The 14,955-nt window shown below is 47.0% G+C and overlaps 1 protein-coding gene across 5 annotated transcripts in view; it reads right to left on the bottom strand.

The window, feature by feature from the left end:
• Nucleotides 1-7,239: 7,239 nt before the first annotated feature.
• GOLGA3 (golgin A3) overlaps nt 7,240-14,955 on the bottom strand; it is a 45,412-nt gene continuing 37,696 nt past the window's right edge. For all 5 annotated transcript variants that reach the window (XM_061142210.1, XM_061142205.1, XM_061142208.1 and 2 more), the window contains exons 19-24: nt 14,033-14,172; nt 13,310-13,442; nt 12,973-13,095; nt 12,066-12,230; nt 11,112-11,275; nt 7,240-10,566 (exon numbers count right to left, since the gene is read on the bottom strand). In XM_061142210.1, the coding sequence (XP_060998193.1) occupies nt 10,350-10,566; nt 11,112-11,275; nt 12,066-12,230; nt 12,973-13,095; nt 13,310-13,442; nt 14,033-14,172 (942 nt within the window). In that variant the 3' untranslated portion in view covers nt 7,240-10,349. The remainder of the gene's footprint in view (nt 10,567-11,111; nt 11,276-12,065; nt 12,231-12,972; nt 13,096-13,309; nt 13,443-14,032; nt 14,173-14,955) is intronic.

The following is a 14,955-nucleotide window of genomic DNA, read 5'->3' on the forward strand; positions in this document are numbered from 1 at the left end:
TTGGCAGCAGACTCATGTCTGCATTTGGCTTGTCTAGCTTATCTGACTCGCCTTACTTTCTTAGCCAGTGTAGGTTACTTTCTCACCATCCTATCCCTGGAGACACCCATGGCTTCCCAGACACAATGGACAGATGTACCTAAGGTGACCAAATGACCGCATTCACTGGACTTCCACGCAGATGGACAGGCAGGGGAGTGATTGCTGCAGGCAGGGGAAGGGCTGACTATACAGTGGCTTAGGCAATTTTAGCGACCGGTGGAAGCATCTGTCTTAATAGTGATGGGGTCACACAACTACGCTTGTCAAAACTCTCAGGCATGTACAATACAAAGGCGAATTTTACTGTGTAATTTACACATTTACTTTTTAAATAGAAAAAAACCCTAAAGAAATAAAATTGACTTCCTTGGTTAAAAAAATTAATTGGACAGTACTAACAGTCAATTCCTCTTTCACTTTCATCAAGTGACTTTTTAGTTCCTCTTCACAGGTCAGGCAGATAATCTGACTCTGCTCATCTGAAGAGGAACTAAAAAGCCTCTTGATGAAAGTGAAAGAGGAGAGTGAAAAAACTGGCTTAAAGCTCAACATTCAGAAAACTAAGATCATGGCATCTGGTCCCATCACTTCATGGGAAGTAGATGGGGAAACAGTGGAAACACTGTCAGGCTTTATTTTGTGGGCTCCAAAATCACTGCAGATGGTGATTGCAGCCATGAAATTAAAAGATGCTTACTCCTTGGAAGGAAAGTTATGACCAACCTAGATGGCATATTAAAAAGCAGAGACATTACTTTGCCAACAAAGGTCTGTCTAGTCAAGGCTATGGTTTTTCCAGTGGTCATGTATGGATGTGAGAATTGGACTGTGAAGAAAGCTAAGCGCCAAAAAATTGATGCTTTTGAACTATGGTGTTGGAGAAGACTCTTGAGAGTCCCTTGGACTGCAAGGAGATCCAGCCAGTCCATCCTAAAGGAGATCAGTCCTGGGTGTTCATTGGAAGGTCTGATGCTGAAGCTGAAACTCCATCCAGTACTTTGGCCACCTCATGCGAAGAGTTGACTCATTGGAAAAGACCCTGATGCTGGGAGGGATTGGGGGCAGGAGGAGAAGGGGACAACAGAGGATGAGATGGCTGGATGGCATCACCGACTCAATGAACATGAGTTTGAATAAACTCTGGGAGTTGGTGATGGACAGGGAGGCCTGGCATGCTGCGATTCGTGGGGTCACAAAAAGTCGGACATGACTGAGCGACTGGACTGAACGGGACTGAACTGAACTGAACTGAACAGTCAATTGAGCACAACAATTGAAGAGTCAGTGAATTTGAGAATGCGTGAAGTCCAAATCAAACCCACAATGATATTGCTTTCTACCTACCAGGAATGGTTAAAATTAGAAGACTGACAGTATCAAATATTTGTGAGGATGTGGGGCTGTGTTAGAATTCTCATACACTGCTGGTAGGAGTGTAAAATGAATCAACCACTTTGAAAACCACGAAGCAGTTTCTAGTGAAGTTAAATGTATGCCTCCTTGTGGTTCAGCAGTGCGGGCCTGGGTATGAAAAATGAAAGTTCTCAGAATGTTCACAGCAGCTTTATTCAGAATAGCCAGGCAAGAAACACCCAGGTTGTTTGGGTAAACCCCAGAAGAACGGATAAACAAATTTAGAATCGTCATATGATAATCCTGCACAGAGGTTTATTATTAGCTACAAGGTGGCTGAATCAAAACCTTGCTGAGAACGCCACACAAAAACAATACTGCATAATTTCATTTATAAGAGGCTCAAGCTCAAGGCAAAGCTTCTGGTGATAGAAGTCGGACCAGGGGTTGCCTCTGAGTGGGGTGGTGAACTGGGAGGGACATGAGGGACTTCCACTGAGTGAAGCGCTCTGCATCTTACTTGCATTGATAGGAATACCAGTACACATTCGATTAACATTTGTCAAAACTCACCAAAATATACACTTAAAATCTGTGCCTATTTTAGCATAAGTTTTGTCTACATTTAAAAAGGAATAGGGACTTCCCTGGTGGTTCAGTAGTTAAGACTCTGTGCTTCTACTGCAGAGTGCTGGTTTGATCCCTAGTAAGGGAACTAGGAAGGAAAGTGATGACTAACCTAGATAGGATATTAAAAAGCAGAGACATTACTTTGCCAACAAAGGTCCGTCTGGTCAAGGCTATGGTTTTTCCAGCGGTCATGTATGGATGTGAGAGTTGGGACTGTGAAGAAAGCTGAGCGCCGAAAAATTGATGCTTTTGAACTATGGTGTTGGAGAAGACTCTTGAGAGTCCCTTGGACTGCAAGGAGATCCAGCCAGTCCATCCTAAAGGAGATCAGTCCTGGGTGTTCATTGGAAGGTCTGATGCTGAAGCTGAAACTCCATCCAGTACTTTGGCCACCTCATGCGAAGAGTTGACTCATTGGAAAAGACCCTGATGCTGGGAGGGATTGGGGGCAGGAGGAGAAAGGGACAACAGAGGATGAGATGGCTGGATGGCATCACCGACTAAATGGGCATGAGTTTGAGTAAACTCCGGGAGTTGGTGATGGACAGGGAGGCCTGGCATGCTGCGATTCATGGGGTTGCAAAGAGTCGGACACAACTGAGCAACTGAACTGAACTGAACTGAACTGAAGGGAACTAGGGTTCCACATGCCACAGGGTGCAGACAATAAAATAACCACATTTGAAAAGGGATAAAGAGCACTCTGTTAGATGAGATCTTACCTTATATTCTCTTTAATTTCTAAGTACTTGAGGATGGATCTCTATCCCCAGCCTTTCCTCAGACTTGACATTTCTGAGTCTGTGCCATTGTTCAGTGATGAGAGCTCCAAGCACTGGGTCAGACCGCCCCTGCCTGCCAGGTAACTTTAGGTGAATTCTTTAATTTCCCTGTGTTGTGGTTTTTTTTCAGGGATAAAATAGAATGATAATTGCACTGTCTCAGAGATGAGGATTAATATGTGCCAGGCTCTTGCTACAGTGCAAGACTTTATAAACATTAGCTGTTACTACCACTTCTATACTTTTTAAAAATTATAAAAGTTATATATACGACTTTAAGGGCTTCCCCAATGACTAAGTGGTAAAGAATCTACTTGCAACGCAGGAGGCATGAGACCAAGGGTTTGAACCCTGGGTAGGGATGATCCCCTGGAGAAGGAATTGGCAACCCACTCCAGTATTCTTGCCTGAAAAATCCCATGGACAGAAGAGCCAGTCCATGGGGTCAAAAAGAGTTGGACATGACTGAGCAGTTGAGCATGCACACAAGCGGTAGCAGCATCAGCCTCCTTTGTGAGGGATTTTGTTATAGTAATCATAAATCCCAGTGATTCAGAGCAGAGAGGACTGATCTGAGAGATTGTATATGGTGATAGAGGCTGTTGCCAGTAGCATCCATTCTTTTAATAACAGAAGTCCCAGCTGGAGCTGGACACACTGTTGTCCAGCTAAACACACATCCTATGGCCCAGTGACTAAGTGGAGGCAACAGACAGTGTACACTGCTAGGGAGCGGTACCCTTGGATGAGGGTATGCAACATGTCTTCCTTTTGAGAAATGCAGACAGGAAGTGGGACCTGGAGCAGCTATCCTAGACCACAGGTGGGGCTGGAGGTTAGAAGGCACTAGAAGCTGCCCTTATCAGTTCTGTTTTACTGCTCGGGCTGTTTCATGAAAGAGAAACTTCTGTCCTTTAAGCCACTAAATTTCAGGGTCTCATAGCAGCTTTACTGGCCTAACAAGTATTTTAATACCTGGATTTTCTGTGGAATCCAGCTAACAATAGGAATCCTATTATGGCTGGATCCTCCTAACTGCCATCTAATGCAGTCTACGGTCCATTAAACAACATTGGGATGGTGTGGGGGTGGGGGTGGTGATGCACAATTCCACTGTTAAAAGAAGCCAACACTGTATTGGCCACTATTCACCTTTGAGGTAGAAATGAATTTGAGATGTAAATCCCTGTAGGTAGAAGTGGATTTCTACAAATGAAGAGAAAATTAAGTTTAAGAGACTTGACGGTCTTTTGGGAGAGAAGCTGGTTTAATCTAATTCATGATTGCAGTTTGTCTCCTACCCTGATCCCTACCTCCATTTTTCTCTTTTTAAAAAAGATTTATTTCTTTTGTTTTTGGCTGTGCTGGGTGTTCGTTGCTGCGTGGACTTTTCTCTAGTTGCGGTGCTCGGACTTCTCATTGCGGTGGCTTCTCTTGTGAGCATGGGCTCTAGGCACTTGGGCTTTAGGAGTTGCAGTGCATGGCCTCAGCGGTTGCAGTTCCTGGGCTCTAAGAGCACAGGCTCAAAAGTTGTGGTGCAAGGGCTTAGTTGTTTCATAGCACGTAGGACCTGGACCAGAGATCAAACCTGTGCCTCCTGCATTGGCAAGTGGACTCTTTACCACTGACACCCCCAGGGAAGGTTTTACAAAAGCTGACCCGGGTCTATTTTCTGCTTACCTGTCCCATCACGAGGGGACCGCCTGGTGTGCCAGTCTCCCGTGACCGCCCACAACCCTCCCCAACTCCAGTGACTTCCTAGTGGTCGTGTCCCATCTGCCCCAGTGGGGTTCTTACACCTCATCAGATGCTAGGCATCAGGCTTCTTCCTCCTGCAGAGCTGGTTTTGAATAGCTCTGGGAAGTGGGTGACTGCCAAGCCTGACCTGTGGTTACTGATCAAAAGGCAAGGCGGCAGCAGTTGGCTACAAAGGGAGAGGGCGAGTTGTCCAAGCAAGGCCCAGGGCACTCTGGCCTGTTGTGGGCACTTGCACTGGCCAGGACAGGCTGGGTCATGTCACCCCCAGTCTCCAGGGGCTTGAGAGAACAGGTTCACTGTTGCTGCCACCTGCCACCCATTGTGGGTCAGCTGCTGGCACCGTCACTCAGGTGTTCAGGCTGACTGGGAGTACTGCCCAAGGATGAGGCTGTCACCTTGGGGAAAGATTTGCAGCAGGCGGCCGATGCTGTGCACCCTCTCTCCAGCTCAGGGAGCTGAGCCTGCCAACTTGCCGTGTGCATGTCTTGGGAGGCAGAGAACAGCACTGGTGAGGGCTCTGGAGTTTGGTCAAACAAAGCTCCACCGAGAAGTGAGAGAGGCCAATCAGGGTCATGTGTATAGAACTTAGTCCTGCAGGGCAGCAGGCCACCTGCAGGACCAGCAAGCATGTGTTCCGGGCAGCAGAGCGAGGAGGATGCCTCTGAAGGCCTGGACACCGTCACAGGGCTGGGTCTATAGCTAAGCCAGGTTCCAAGCTGATGCAGAGAAGGAAGGGGGCATGAAGCAGAGACCTGGGCTGTGAAGGAGCTGTGGGCTGGGCCAGACCAGCGATGAGGAGACCCTGAGGGTTAGGAGGTCAGGGGGACTATCACTGTCAGTCAGTCAGTCAAGGGAAGGGGCCGTTTTCTGGATGAAGGCGAGCCCTTTGGCTTTCAACACACCAAGGCTGAAGTATAGGAAAATCACTTTGAAATGTCCATCAGGTATTTAGAAATGCACACTGAAAGCTCACAAACAAAATGAAGGTCCTGTGAGAACTCATGAGCCCAGAAATGTTCCTGTATCATGTTCTGACCTGCAGATTATGTGTAAAAACCCCGTGGGTCACTTCCTCCAGCAACTCCCAGACCAGGTGAAGGAAGGCTGACTTGATGAGAACTTCTAGGTGCTTCCACCTCCAGATGCCACAGTGATCCACACGTTTCCAATTCCAACCCGGCCCAGAAGCATGCTGCTTGGGGCAGAGGCTGCTCTGAGTTCCTGGAGGCGCCCACTCAGCACACGGACGGGCTGGGATGGGAGAAGAGGCCTGGCATAGGCGTGCAGCCACCGCCCCCCGCAACAGGCAGACAAAAGGATCAGCAATCCAGTTTAACACCTCCTTTGTTTCCAGGAAAAAGGCACTGCCAAAGATAACTTTTTTTTTTTACCAGAAGCTGCAACATTCTTCCTTAAGTGAAACAGGCATTAAGCAAGCAGAATTCCAATAAATGTTGCTTCTGGTTTGGGCCCCTGCTGATGACTAAGAATTCCGCCTCATCTAAGGGGAAGGCTTGGAGACTCTTCCAACAGCTACCATGCTTATCCACGACACTGGGCACCATGGCCAGTAATCCTCTCTCTACTCCCAACCTAGTCTGCATGACGACAGAGGAGCCTGTGTGATCTGGAGGACTCAGCGCCACATCCTCGATCCTGCACTCAGCACGTGTTTCTGCTGGTACTCAGGCCCCCCTGGAGATAGGAAGCAGCTGCCCATAAATCTTCACTTGGACCACTCCTGTAACACCCACTGTACGACTGTTAGGAGGGTACAGCAGAGAACCTCTATGTGACGAAGGAGATACAGCTTAAAAATACATCCATCAACTCATTTGTTCAGGGCCTGCAAATGTGTATCAGCTTTACAGGAAAAGGAAAAAGTTAACACCTATGATCACCCCCTTCATGACTATTGTAGAGATGAGAATTTGCATCGCAATGTTTCAGGAAGTTAAGGTCACAAATGGAGGCAGTCAGAGCAGTTTCATTTAGGTCTGGGTGGTACACAGAATGCCTGACCCTGAATTGCTCATAGACACTAATGAGGCAGAGGCACAAGAAAACATTTATCTGTCCCATCACAAAATCAAATTCTGTGATCACTGATTAACTTCTCATTTTCTGTACATTTTTTTACCATGCTGATATGATAACATTTAACTGAAGAATGATAACATTTAAGTGAAGAATCTACATCCGGTTTACTCTCATTGATTGAAAACAAAGTGTGAATGAAAAAGACGGGTGAGACTGGGGACCCACAAGGCTGAGACTGCGGTGGGCAAGGGATGGTCAGCGGAGGCCGGGGCTGGACAACACTCCAGGCCAGGAAGCACGTGTGCGGCGCGTCCGCAGCCTTGAGTGGTTTATTCAGAAGTGTCTCCCCTGTGAAGGAGTGTTCCTCTGTGAACGCTTCCCACCTCTATGATCACAGCACATGGAGATGAGTGAAGCTACAAAAAGAAGGAAGAGATACGGGCCAGGTGCTGCTCTTCTGCTTGGTCAAAAGCAGTCACAAGAAGCTAGATTTCACAGCCATCTGAAGCTTTGGCAGAATAAAATTTTTTTAAGTGTTTGAACAGAGTTGGTTAATAAAATGAGGTAAAAGTTACTCCCAGATATGACAAAATGTATAGCTGAAAATGAAGCCACCCCCAATGAAATATAAAAATCTTTAACAAAAAATAGTTTATTGCACAAAATTCAAGGAATTCCCAAGCACACTTAAATTTATAAAAAAATCAACATGCTTTTTAAAGTTACAATTTGTTGTGCATGGTGACACCTTTCCCCTGAACAGCCCCAACTTGAGGACTCCCTTTTAATGAGGAAATTTTTAATAGACATGAATAACTTAACACCACCGAGTTTTCTAGATCCTCTAAAACATGACCCTCAAGGATCTGATCATAACCTGAGACCACCATATGCTGAGAATCGCCTGGCATGGGAGTGAGTGACTTGTTTGAGTAAGGCTCAGAGTGTCTCACACGTCCCCGCACTATGCATGTCATGGGCCCCTGGGGAGGCTCCGAGACGTTTCTCTTTCAGATCCGCTGGTCCCTTTCATTACTAGCAGTCTTTACATGACATTTAATTTTTGTTAAAAAAATATTCATAGGATTATATGTCCTGATGACTCTGCAGGCCCATGGCTTTAGCAGTATCCTTAAGACCAAGAAAAGTCTTTAAACTGAGGAAGAGTTTAATGAGAATCTTCCTAACACAGCCTTTCACGGGCTGTCTTCTTCAAGGCCCATCTTGGTACCTGGACCCCAGGCCAGAGAATGAGCCAGTTTCACATCCTACCAAAAACAATGCCTGTTACACCTCACGAATAGTAGAACAAAGGCATGTAAATCCGTGGCATCTATGTGATGGGTACCGTGGAAAAATCAATGATAACCACCTTGCGATGAGTTATTTTTGGAACATAAGAAAATCAAGTCATAACATCATGAAGTGTCCAAGCTGACACGCCCTCTAGTGAGGACACGAGGTACAAGACTAACAACATACACAAATGCAACGTGACGACGAATGTGTTTCTACAAGTACTCCAGAGTTGACTGTTGCTTTCCATGAGGAAATTCCTAACTCCCACTTCTGCCCACGGAAGAAGATTTCAAATGCTGGGAGGCAGGAGTGCCAGTAAAGTCCCTCAGAGGAAAAAAAAGCCTTAACAAACCAAGAGCGGGTGACTTCAGTCCAACTGCCTCCTCCAGGATGATCTGTTAAGGAAGCCTGGACACAAGGGCCCCAGCTCGGGAACTGCAGGCCAGACACGACGGCACAAGGGGCACACAGGACAGGGCAGGGGGCGGGGGCATCCAGAGCGCTGGGGCCAGAGGCAGGCCAGGCTGGCACAGAACCACGGACGGGGCTGGTGCAGGAGGTTGGCAGGAGCCCCAAGGGGGTGCTGCTGCTGAAACAGGGTGATTCCACAAAGGAAAAGGGGTGAATGACAGACACTGGCTTTCTCTTGACAGACACACTCAAGATTCGCTCATCGTTTCCTAAGGAAGAAGATGCACGATTTTCTAGAAAACCTTAGCAAGGAGCGAGAAAGCAGCTACAAAGTGAGGCTAAGTGACTTCTTGGCTCTAAAATTAAAGGATAACGCAGCCAAAATAAATAAGAACGTAAATTACCATTTTTCTTTTCCAATGGTACAAAAACAGTTTTTTCAAAAATGATTTCCAACTTAGAAGGAAAAGTAGAATATATTTATAATGAAGTTTCAAGTATAATTTCCAAGAATAACCCTGTACAAATGATATACGTATTTTAGAAGTTCCAATACTTGCTGGAGAACTTTTTAAAATGCTAAACATCTTTCTGGTTAGTGCTATTTTAACCTTACTGGTTAACCTTCTAACAGCATATTGTGAGAGAATGCAAGCAGCTTAAAAACACCACGCTGTTTTCTCCACAAGAGACCCAGGTGATGAGGTCACACGAGCGTGTCTGGCCTGATCAGTAACACCGCAGGCTTCATCTTCAGACCAGTCGCCCTGCATGGGGGGCACACAGACCCACTCTCTCTCTCTTGGAACAATAACATTATTTGACATCATCTTAGCAAACTAGTGACAGATTTTCAAACCTCGAGTCTCAGTCATTCTAGGTGGGACCTCACACACTTGGGGTGTCTGGTTTCCAATAAGGCGTCCCACATGGGAGGCTCCAGAGACCCTCTTGTGCTGACCTGCCCCTTTCAGAAACCTTGCTGCTCTGTAGATGAGAGGGGAAGGCCCTTCTGAAGGCTGTCACACACAGAGGCTGGCAAATCTCTTGATGACCACACAGGTACTGATGGACACTTCCACACAAAGGCAAAGTGGGAGGCCTGGGGAAGCCTTGCTCCCATTTTGGGAGCCTGCAGGCAGCCCTACCTTATTCTCCTCACCTCCCCTCCCCTCTTCTCCTGAAGCCCCTCCCCACACCTCACGCGTTAGGTCAGCACCTGCTGACCGTGGTGTCTGTGTGGCATCCTGGTGGTCATCAGGCCTGCCCAGGGGTTGGCTGGGGTGAGCGAGGCCATGCAGGACCAGGGCTCTCGAACAGGTGAGCGTTGTGCACTCATAACAAGGAAAGACCCTCAAAATAAAGTGAAACTAAAATAACAAAGAACTTCTGTCTAAGAATATTTGGCTTTGGGAGGTAAATACATTTCTTAAAATATAATTTTCTGACATTCCTAAATCCTACATGTACATTATTTCCTAACAGCAGATTTTCAAAAGGCAATCAATAAAAAGACAATTCGGATCATTCTTAAATAATATAAGGATATACTTTTTAAAGTTTAGATTATGATTTTCAGTATTTATATACATATCCTATGGAGAGATGGCTTTTGAAATCAAAATAAAATAAAATAAAAACCAAAGGTGCAAATGAAGCCTCACTCCTGCAGGGTAGTAAAACTTACTGAATCAGGCAGGAAAGTGAGAAATCGGACTCAGCTGTGCAACGTCTCTACCAGCGACCGTCCGAGAGCAGCGTCTATGGCCGTGCCTAGATACCTCCTTCTACACATACGCTTCAGACACATCCAAAAATGTCTCACTGAGACCTAAATTAGGTTTTTAAGATTTGGTCACTTCATGGGAAAAGCTGGTTGTGATCTGCAAATGATTATTTCTCAATCCTTGGCTCCTGTTTTGTTATTTTACTCCTTGAAAAGGCAAACGCAAAACTTAAATTTCACCTCTTAGAAAAACATAAGAGCACACAGTCAAATAAATAACATTGATGAGAGAACACTCCTCGGGGTAGTTACAAACACTCGGGGTGGGGATGCTCCGCGGTCACTGTTCCAAGCCCTTCTCGCGGGGCCCTGCCCTGACCATGCCGCTCTGTGTCTCCTCTAGGGTTGGCGTGATCTCCCGGCAGTGAGGGGCTGGCAGGGTCCCCCTGAGTCCATGAGGACAGCGACTCATGCACAGTGACTGCGTGTGCCTCCATCTGGCGCTGCAGGCTGTCCATCTCCTGCCTGGGGAGACAGGGGAGGGAAAGGAAGGGACACAGTCAAAGGAGAGTCAGGGAGGGCGCTGCTGCTCCCCTAGAGACAGCCCATCACCTGGGACTCAGCCCTAACGAGCCTCAAGTGGACGGCAGGTGCTCACACTCAGGACTCATTGAACCTCTCTACTGGGACCAGCAAACTGATTGGGTCAAAGAACAAAAGGGACTCTGGGCATTTTCCTCCGCCCACAGGCCAGGCAGCTCTGCACACACTGGCCGCTGCTCGGGGAGAATGTGGGGAAGACCGAGCTGAGTCTGTCCTTCCTGGCTTCTTTGGGGTCAAAAACAATACCTGCCCACACTCTCCAGACACAGGCTTCCTGCTGCCTGGCCACTGAGGGTCATTTAGCTCAGGACAGCTCCCACCTTAGAGACCCCATGTTCCCCTCCCACCCCCCACCCCCAGAGCTGCTCAGCCTCTGCTGGACAAGGGGTGCTGTAACAGGAAAGATTCTTCCAAGTTAAGCAGTTTATCTGTAAAGACTAAGCCGTGGAGCCCAGTGTGGGTCGTACTTGAGCTGCTGGAGGCAGCTGTTGAGGTTCTTGAGGGGTTCCTTGCTCACGGCGGGTGGGGGCCGCAGCAGCTCCTCCAGCAGCGAGGCCGGGACAGGGCAGTCAGGGATCTTCACCGGTGTCACGGGGCTGGAAGAGCTGGCTTCTCCTTTTGGCTCCTTTCTCTGTTTTTCAAAGCACACAGCTAGTTTCCCACTTGGAGGCTTACCCCCCCACCCCTTCCCCAAGGGTCCCTGCCATCACACGGGGGGTTCAGGAAATGTCTGCTGAATAGAAAATCTTCTTGCTAACCATGTAAACAAATACTACAGTCCTGCCTCTTCAGGGGCATGGACCTGACCGGAAGCCCCCTAATGACAGCTCACAGGTAGGGCTTTCCAGAGAGACCAAGGCCTTGACTCTGAGTTTCCCTGAGAAATTAAGTCAATTTTCCAACTTGTAAGACCCCCCTTCCTTGGACTCTCAACTTTTTCCACAGATAACCAAACCATGCTAAATAAATCTCTGAATCTGAGTGAGTTCTTTGTACCAGCTAAGTATTTACATAGGTTGAGGAGAAAAACAAATTGTGAGTAAACAGATAATTTTAAAGAGCTCATGACAGCAGTTTCAGGGGTTCCTGGGCCCCCGAGCCCGTTCTGGCAGCTGTGTGTCCCAGCTGGGCTCACCTAGAAGGCCCGGGACTCTTGTTAACACAAGCAAACCATGCCCTCATTTGGTTTGTAAAGCATATTACAATAAAATGGCATCTGAATTCATAGAAAGAGGCCAACGTTCTGTTAGAAAAAGCACTAAATTAAAAACGTTTGGCCGGTGATCCAGAAAGAATATGCCATCATCACCTCACATGGTAGTAGCCCAATGCTGGTTAAATGTAACTTTATGACTGGATGCCTGCCGACCATCAGCCAACACATCTACAACGGCCTGCTGATGGCCTGGGCGGCCTCATACCGTCTTAGCTGCTCCTCGCCGCAGGTCCAGCTTGAGCTGCTGGTTTTGCTGGAGCAGTGTCTTCATGTTGTTCTTCAGTTCTGACACTTTAGCTTGAAGCATAAATTTATCTTTCTGGGTCATGGACAGGTCTTCCCGTACCATCTCCAGCTCAGATTTAATATTCTAAAGAAAGTGGAGTCATAGATTTTCAAAAACTGAAAGATCTTAAGCACCCTGCACAAATCTTAGTTTGTATGTCACAATTCTAAGGGACTGGGGCTACTAGCCTGGCTTTGTACACCAAAGCTTTCATGTGACACTCCCCTCCCACCAACACTCCTCTCTAGGAATCTATACTGAAGAGAATCCAGTTACAATTCTGTCCTCAACGTTCCCATGCAAACTTCGGAGCTTCTGTCAAGGAACCAGTAACATTCCCACAACCACATTTGACAATGAACCCAATCCTTGTTTAAATTCCAAGGTCAGCTACTAGAATAAGCTTAACTATTCCCGGGACAGAAGACAAGGCAGTTCTGATGATTACTCAAGCTGTCAATCCACATGTAGGAATCTCAGTCAGAGTCAGCCCCACCCCACTACCCCGATCCCATCCTTAAGCAGTCAAGAGTATATGTACATAGGCTTCTTCTCAGAGAAGCTCATCACACACTGGTGAATGGCACTCTCATATACTGGACTCAGTGAGATCTCGTTCCTGGGACAATTGCACAGCTCAGCCCAGGGGCTCTGGTCTCTGCTCGGTGTCCCTCAGCTGCCTGATCTGCGCTGCTTTCTGAAACATGAACGATCTGGTGAGACGACTCAATTCATCAAAAACTCTTGCTGTGCATGTAGCATGGTGCTTGGCACGGTACTGGGAAGAGCTGGGGGAGTGCTGCTGGGGCCCTGACATGACCTCTACCTGCAACGACTGCTGTATTCCATCCAACTCCTGTTTACTCTGGTGTTCGGTCAAGTCCAGCTGCTGCTTCAAGGACTGGATTTCTCTCTCTTTCTGATCCACCTCCCATTTGAGATTTTCCATCTAGAGACAGAAAATCATCACATGACCCAAAGAATTTTAAAATGGCTTTCTTGCATTATAAAATTTCTGTAACTCTATCTCTTCGTATCATTTAATACACTTAGAAAAAAAAAATTCCCTTTCCAAGAAGACAGGGAATGAAATCAATGTGTCAAGCAGAGTCTTGTTCTGTAAGCCCTGTTAACTGGGGAGGGAAAGCTGCCCAGTGAGTCACCTCTTGGTTTCCTACGGGCTCTTTGCTCAGCTGCTCATCCAGCTGTTTCTGCAGCAGCTGGAGCTGGGTCCGGGCCTCTGCCAGCTCCGCCTGGAATTCTGCTATTTCCTGCGAGTGCTTCCCCTCCTGGATTCTAGCACAAAAAACAAGAAGGAGTAAAATTACACTGTTCTTCCAATGACCTTCCCACTCAAAAACGCTTTCAGTTGACTGTTAGATGTCCCAGGTGACACTCATAAGGACAAAACTCGCATATCGCACCCCCTGGATGGGGACTGTTTAAGGAGTTGTGAATGAACTCACTCAACTAACGCTCACAACCCCTGGGAGGGCTTCTCCATGAGCGCCCAATCATAGATTACAACAGGAGGGAAAGTGTCTCAGAGTTCAATGCATGTGCACTGCCCAACACATGTGCGCTTACACATGTTTGAGCCGAGGTCCCCCAGTGGGAGCCCACAGTGAGCATCGGTGGTGGGCACAGCCCCCAGGGCTGTCTGTCCTCACAGAAGGACCAGCAAGGCACAGAGTGGGAGCACACAGCATCAGGGCTAAAGTCTCAGTGTTAAGCTGCAGGTGTTCTGAGATAGCAATTGGATGTGTTTCTCCTCCTTAGATCTACCTACAGAGATCTGCCCAGCAATTTGCTTGAACGGAGGGGACCCTGGTGTGTCGAAGGTGCTAACTGGAGATGAGATGGTGGCGGCACCCACTCCCACTTACTGGAGCCCGTCGGCCTCTGCCTGTAGCCTCTGCACCTCCTGCTCCTTGGCCTGCAGCTCCTTCTTCACCTCGCTCAGCTCTAAGGTGGCAGCCTTAAAGTGGCGGCGGTTGTGGCCCGCTTCTGCCTTGGCTGCAGCAACCTAAAACAAAAAACATTAGCATTGTCAAGGACAGAGGCAGAACCTCGCAGCACGTTTGGAGGCAGTTGCCCCAACCGTCCACCTCCTAGCCGCTCTTGCAGGCCTTCTTTCCACAGCTTTTCAAGGTGCCTGTCAAGGATGAAAGTACTGAACACAGACTTGGCCTGAAAGCATGCAACATGGCAGCAGCACCTGCTGAGCAAACAGTTAAGTTCAACTTTCTTGGCCTCAGTGGTTCTTCTACAGTCTTTCTCAAGTGTATCTGCTTATTTCTTGTTACTTTTGTTCATAATTCACGTACTGAGGAAGAATCTACCTTTCCATCAGACCGTCTAAGTGTAATAATGCTACTGCTCGTTTTCCTTTTAGGATGTAACTAGCTTTTTCATGGTTACCAACATTTTATCTCAAGGTTTCTGAGAAGATAAGCAAATTCTCAGAATATAACAACATTTTTTATTTGCCTTTCCAATATTTTAGTTTTCTTGTCTAACTACACTAGCAAGTACTTCATGTAAAAGAAGTTTAATAAAAATATTTATAGTATATGACAAATGAATATAGCAAGAACTCTTATATACCTGGAAAAAACTCCAATAGAGGGTATTAGAAGTGGTTGTCACTAGGTAGAGATTCAAGATACTTTAATCTCCACACACACTAAAAAATTTTTGCTAGTATGTACTATTTTTACAATGAGGACTATCAGACCAAATGTACTTGGAAAAAATAAATAGGCATCATTTACAATTACTGCCCTTAAAAAAAGAAATCAAAGTCAAG

The sequence above is a fragment of the Dama dama genome, chromosome 5 (assembly GCF_033118175.1).
Source record: "Dama dama isolate Ldn47 chromosome 5, ASM3311817v1, whole genome shotgun sequence".
NCBI classification, from domain to species: domain Eukaryota; kingdom Metazoa; phylum Chordata; class Mammalia; order Artiodactyla; family Cervidae; genus Dama; species Dama dama.